Here is a 6,933-nt window from a genome sequence, read left to right as displayed (position 1 = left end):
ATGAGATGAATTAAGCCCATTAACAAAGGCTTAAAGCACGATGCCTGTTCCAATATATCGCAGATATAGGGGTGATTTCTGATATTATTACATCGATTATAACGACAGATACGGCGCCCAAAATCTCATCGATTCGAGCTTTCATCATACCCCAACAGCACAACAAGTATGAAACCAATCCATCCAGCCATTCTTGAGTAATCTTGTACACAGATCAAAACAGCTGTCGTAGAAATCACCTCACTATCTGAGATGAATTAAGCCCATTAACAAAGGCTTAAAGCACGATGCCTGTTCCAATATATCGCAGATATAGGGGTGATTTCTGATATTATTACATCGATTATAACGACAGATACGGCGCCCAAAATCTCATCGATTCGAGCTTTCATCACACCCCACCAACACAACAAGTATGAAACTAATCCATCCAGCCGTTCTTGAGTAATCATCTACACAGACAGAGACACATAACAGAAAATATAACCTCCATTCCATGACATTTCATGGAGGTAATGATCTGAACTGTAAACCAAAAAATTGCGATCAGGTAATTGTTAAAAAGGCCTCACCTTTTAAAGTTTCACCTTTTGCAAATTTTAAAGTAACTCCTAAAAAAAAATCCAACTAGCAGAATTATATAATTTTGAAAAAAGTAGTACTTCAGAATTTTTACAACAATATATTACATAAGTGCACTATCTCTTTCTTGCTGTAACTTTAGTCATTTTCGCTGGGGTTACAATTTTACGATAAAAGGGAAGATGTGTTTATCAAAGTTCTAGTGATGCACTTGATATATCTATTCATACTGTCATGAATGGGCAGCTAAAGAGGCGGCTGTGAGAAATTTCAATTCATACTTCAAAGAAACAGCTAGGATTTTCAAATGTACAGTATTGTGCTATTATTATATCATTACAGGCTGCCTGACGTATCATTACGAGTGGCGCTGAAACTGGGAGGCTGGAGGCCAAAGACTCCACTAGAGAAGGTCATAGAGTACTTTGATTACGAGTTTGAATACGCGGATGCTCCGGAAGTGACGTCACTGAACAACACTGGGATGAACGAAGAGGACTTCACAGGAGGGGAATACTTCGTTACTGATCAGCGTGGGTTTGGACATATTGTGGACAGGTAAAGCATTCTTTTCTTAGGGTATTCCAAACAATGTGTTTGTTTTTAAATAGATAGCGGATAAGATGCTACGGTGAGTAACATATATGGTGTATGTTTTATCATATATATATCTCTCATTTATTACTAACGCAGGGAAAGTGAGCTAGTTATACCTGGAACCATTGGCAAATATGACAAACATAGATACACAGATTTTGACGTCTAAAACCTAGTATTGAGACTTTTTGTGCCGATAAATTGGGATTATATTTGTTCTTACATTTTGTTTCAAAACTGTTTAATGGCATAATATTTACCATGTACAACATTTGTTGTTTGAAAGATACTTGGGGACATGGGATATCAACATTTTTGCTTGTTGGGTAATTTTGGGTAATTCACTGGTTGATTGTGTGTTCCTCATTATACATAAAAATCTATATTTTCCTTTTTATAGCATTTTTCATCAATCATTGATTACTTTTTAAAGGTAAACACTTCAAATTTTCGGAGTGACCCATTTCTCGCGAGAGTTACGAGAACTAGGTCAAGACATGCGCAGACATTTTGCCACTCCATGTTCTACCCCTCTTATAGTTTCTTTCTTTGAATCACAAAGTGACTCGCACAGGTCGGAGTACAAAATAAATTCAGTAGTTGCCGGTTGAATTTTCTCAGGCTGTCTGACGAGTTTTTGTCACCAAACGACGCCCGCCGCCGCCTCCAGTTAAACAAAGTTGTCCGTACGGTCAACTGGACGGACACTGACGTGACGTTTACTACCACGGACGGGTCCACCTACCGAGGGGAGTACGGACTCATGACTGTCAGTATCGGTGTACTGGAGAACGACGTCATCGACTTCATACCTGATCTGCCTGCCTGGAAGGTAAGAAACCAGTCTTTGACCACGCACTCAGTAAGACAATTTGGGGTATATGGCTATCTTTATACCTCTTACAAATCAGAGATAGAAAGAGGTATAAATTAGGCTATATACACCAGGGCAGTCCAGTTATGTCTAAACAGAGACGGGTGGCGTTAAAAACTTCATTTTACGTTTAACCAATGGCTGATGACACTTCTCCGTAAGATCAGGTGTCAATAAGATCACGTGTCTGTAACTGACCATTGCGAGATTACGTTCTGAACTATTTGGTCAATTTTGATTTGATTCTGGAGAAGGCAACAGTGGTCGTTGCAAACATGGTCAATGTATACCTAAGTGTTGGGGAAAAATCAGTATTGTGATGATCGTTACTACGTATTTATTAGAACATAATTCTATTTTGCCTACCATGACGACTTACTAGTAGTTTTTCCTCTTTATTTCTCATTTTGACATTGATACTAACTGGCCGATGTCCCCCCAGGTCGAGGAAATTTACCAGTTCAGGATGGGACAGTACTGCAAGATTTTTCTGAAATTTCCAAACAAGTTTTGGGACGACAATGAATACATTCTGTACGCAGGATCCTTACGGCCCCAGTATGCCGTCTGGCAAAACCTGGAGCTGCCGTGGACATTCCCAAATGGTAAGTGTGACGTACCACACATGGTCGACAAAATTATTGGAATGAACCATAATCATGAAATCACCTGATGACGTTGATGTCACCTTTCTAGGAACAATACTAACTGATTTGACGTCAAACGGCAGCTAGAATTAAAAGAAAATACAAGAAATACGACCTTATTGCATGACAACACCTCACATCAAGAACAAGTCAGAACAGATTTTATTATATTATGATCTATACATTATTCTTTATTTTGTGCACATACATGAAAATTAACCACGTATCATGATAAGAGAATTATGACACTGTGCGTGTCCGTAGGTTATTCCAATAATGAACCTAAGCCAATGGTATGTCTTTCCTTAATCTGACATTATTTCCCAAACATCACATCTAAAGCGTTCAATAACTTGTTTGTTCACATATTCATTCAAGGCATTTCTGCACATTACAGGATGGGCACGACACTGTCTTATAATGAATAAAAGACCTTTATTGTACATTTATGCTCCAGCAAGCTAAGTAAAGGTCTTAGCAATAAGGCACAATTTCATGTACAGAAACTACTATGTACAGGTTTAACTTCTCCTCGCTTCTTAAGACAATTGTAGACATCAGTTCAGTTCACCTTTATTTATTCATTTATAAGGGTAGATGTAATCAATAATACAGGATCGATCTAGTTGCATAAATAATATGAATTTTTCCTTACAATTTATTTACTACTTATAGTTATAGGCTTGATAAATTCGTACCTGAATATGCGTGCGAAGTGGGTTATGCAACATGATTGAGAAGTCGCACTTCTCAATCAAGTTTGCGTCACATCCCGGTCGACATTTCTAACCATAGGTATAGATAATTAAAAGTAAAATATGCGGTTATTTTTACTCTGTATCGATTACGCAATATATAATGTAAATTCTCATGACTTAAATTTGTACTTATATGTAAATCAGCTTTGTATGTCTGTCTTTAACTTTGTGGGTCAGCCGTCACCAGCTTAGGCTGCCAGGGCTGACCCATTGTAATGATTTTGTCATCATTTTCAATAAATACTAAAATACCAAAATGTGGCACAACACTCGAAACTCAGGACATTAAGACTCATCAATTCTGGTAATAAACAACACGTCCGCCATGTACACACCCTCCCCCTATTAGGCACCAATATCCTACTGGTTACAGCCATCGCTGATGACGTACAACGTATCGAGCTTCAGTCAGACGAGGCGACCAAACAGGAGATCATGACCGTCCTCAGGAATATGTACGGCAACAACATCTCTGAACCGGAGAGCATCCTCGTACCGAGGTTTGAACTCGTCCTACTCTTTTTTTTTTCCTTTTGCTTTTTGGACAGACTAGGACAATGTTGCACTGCACTCAAGTTTTGTAACTTATAATAACAGTACCACATACACAGTAGAGACAGAAAGTAAAGGTAGTCTTTTACCTCCCCGACCGACGTCAGGTAACAATTTTTACACCTGCGTGAAGTGAGGAAGGTCGTGTAAAGTGCCTTTCCCAAGGGCACAACGTCGGGGGCAAAGCGGGGATCGAACTCATGATCACGCCCTTTAGATTCCGAGCCGAACGCTCGAACAGTTACGCCGCGCCCGACGTCACAAATTGTCCCACTCGAACTTCTGTTCACTGTAATTTTGTGGGGGGATATATAGGAGGATCTATCTTACCAATACAACATCAACAACTGTTGAACAAAAAAAAATGAATGCCTCTGAGTTAGATGTAACGCGAACTTTAAACTCTTTATCTGTGTTATGATTAGGTCACAATGCAAAACCAGTATCTTACTGGGATGTTTGCCAAAACGCGAAATAAGGTGTCATACACGGAATATACACAAATTAATTTCAGGACAAATTTGTTGCCTTTTGTGTGTTTAGTTGCCCTATATATTTTGCACTTTTTACTCTCGAAAGATCTCGGGCACCGGTTAAAAACGTGACCTAAGCACTTTTAATTTGGAAGAACTAAAGATAGATAAAATGAAATGAAGTTAATTCCGTTTCCACGTTGTTGACCTCTTTTCTGATGTTTTTCATCTTTCTAGATGGCTGACTAACCCGCTCTTCTTTGGTGCCTACTCCAACTGGCCAATTCACGTGACTGCACAAGATTTTGAGAAGCTGGCGGCACCAGTCGGACGTCTGTACTTCGGAGGAGAGGCAACTCACCCCCGGTACAACGGTTACGTGCACGGCGGGTGAGTTAAAAGCTTGCTAAAACGTACACACACATGAAACGCAGACTGTAACACTTGTTTTTGGTAGAGATCATGGTTCTTAGCTTCCCGATAACATGTGTGAAAATTCCAGCCTGGTATCCAGCCATATTATAGCTCCGCGTCTAGCTTTTCTGTCCTTTCCAGAAGAGACGCGGGAGCTATGATACGGCTGGATGGATACCAGTCTAGAAAAACCCTTAAGACCTAAAAGTTCCACAAACTACAAACAGAAAACTAAGCTAGATACAGAGATACCGGACACAAAAACTATGTAAACAGACACAATACACACACAGTCAAGGCTTATCAGCAATTCGGAATATTAAGTGAACTGAACTAAGTATTTTGGAAAAAAACTTTAATCTACGCATTTCCTTTACGACAAACGGCATTCATGATCTGCAAAATAATAATAATTCATTTGTGTCAATGTTAGGTACCTTTCTGGGATCGACCAGGCCAATGCCATTCTCAGCTGCATGCGGAAGGGAATCTGCAAGTCTAACCAGACGGCCGTGAACCAAGGAACGTCCGCGGCTCCAACCCTCTCTTCCCTGCTCCTGGCAATGATACCAGTCATATTCCCCGTATATGTGTGAATAACGACAGAAGGGTTCCTCCCAGTAAAGATAATTTTGCCATGAACATAGAAGAAGTTTTGGCATATGCCAGCTACGTACTCAGAATGTCAAACCCATTTTGCTGGAATTTTTAACACTTTAGCAGTCATTAATATGTCATTTTCATGTCTAATCGAAAGTATGCTATTAACGTTTATGGAATATCAATGTATGTTTATTAGTTTTCATAGGCTTTAAGTTAAAATTAAAGCATGCGGTCATCATAAAAGGTAGAGGACATATAGGAAAACTGCAAACTATATTATATTACTGTGTTTGCATAAGGAATTAACCTAATCCCTGTAATCTTTTTTTCATTATATATTCAGGTTGAGCAAATTCGTAATTTTCGGAAAAACAAATTAGATTGGTGCCGCTTTATTTATATATAGAGAGGGCACATTTTGCTATTGTGAAATTGTTATATTCATGATACCGTTTTTAATTTTTTGTCTTATTAGTTTACAAGCAACAGCATTTATGATCTAATGATACTAAAAAGATAATTATGTTATTTGATTTCAAAAAGTAAAGAATTGTTAATTAAATCATGCGTTATAATCTGTCACCATGACACGCACATATGTTGTAACCCTTGTCAATTTTCTGCACATCATTTTTTTTTTGCTGTTTCCTTTTTGGCATTGCTGGCAATATATCATTTAGACATACATGATTTAGACATTCTTGTCCCCCTAACCAATCCCGCACCTACTCGAGTGAAGAATTATCGTGACGTCATTCACATAGGCCCTCGGATTGCATGACATGTCGTGTGTTAGTAACAGGACGGTCAGCTTGGAGATATTCCTACTTAAAATCATGGTGTGCTTTAGCTGTCTATCAAATCTGCACCCGATCCAGACAGCGATAGTCCAAGAATCCACGACTGTGAGTTCTATATAACGTTAAACCACAGTTTGCATTCTTTAGTTACAGGAGGCTTGCCTCTTAGATTTACCAGTGTCTAAAGCTCGCAAATGAGTACATCGTGGTTGATTTGGATGCTAATAAGGTCTTGTTTTGAGTGATATTTGAAAGTAAGTAACTCATTGTTTGATAGGAAGTGATTTCTTATTTGTGCTTTTGATTGTATTTTGTATTGTCACGATGGTCAGATTTGGTTCCAAAATATCCAGAATTCTATTCGGGAATTTAGAACACGAATAACGTTCGATCTGCCGTGATTGATAGAACGGGCGTTCTATTGGGGGTCACCCGCAAGTTGTTACAGTAAACACGCAGAAAACGCCTATATTTTTCTGAATGCCTTGCATTGCGTCAGAAGAAAAACAATTATTTTCACAACTATAAACCGGCATCTAGGTATCAAAGTTGCTCTACCGTTTCGTTTGAAACATGTGACATTTAACGAAGCTGCTGGCGTCATTCCACCTCTCCAACTCTCGAGTTGTAAAA

General features: G+C 38.8%; 1 protein-coding gene across 1 annotated transcript in view; it reads left to right on the top strand.

Annotated features, from left to right (window-relative positions):
- LOC118423156 (polyamine oxidase 7-like) overlaps positions 1–6,175 on the top strand; it is an 8,366-nt gene extending 2,191 nt beyond the window's left edge. The window contains exons 4-9 of the mRNA XM_035831166.1: positions 925–1,140; positions 1,801–2,011; positions 2,496–2,658; positions 3,808–3,958; positions 4,721–4,873; positions 5,331–6,175. Of these exons, the coding sequence (XP_035687059.1) occupies positions 925–1,140; positions 1,801–2,011; positions 2,496–2,658; positions 3,808–3,958; positions 4,721–4,873; positions 5,331–5,493 (1,057 nt within the window). The 3' untranslated portion in view covers positions 5,494–6,175. The remainder of the gene's footprint in view (positions 1–924; positions 1,141–1,800; positions 2,012–2,495; positions 2,659–3,807; positions 3,959–4,720; positions 4,874–5,330) is intronic.
- The last annotated feature ends 758 nt before the right edge of the window (positions 6,176–6,933 follow it).

Source organism: Branchiostoma floridae, chromosome 9, assembly GCF_000003815.2.
Source record: "Branchiostoma floridae strain S238N-H82 chromosome 9, Bfl_VNyyK, whole genome shotgun sequence".
Taxonomy (NCBI): domain Eukaryota; kingdom Metazoa; phylum Chordata; class Leptocardii; order Amphioxiformes; family Branchiostomatidae; genus Branchiostoma; species Branchiostoma floridae.
The sequence above is the reverse complement of the archived record's forward strand: the minus strand, read 5'-3'. Positions and strand labels throughout refer to the sequence as shown.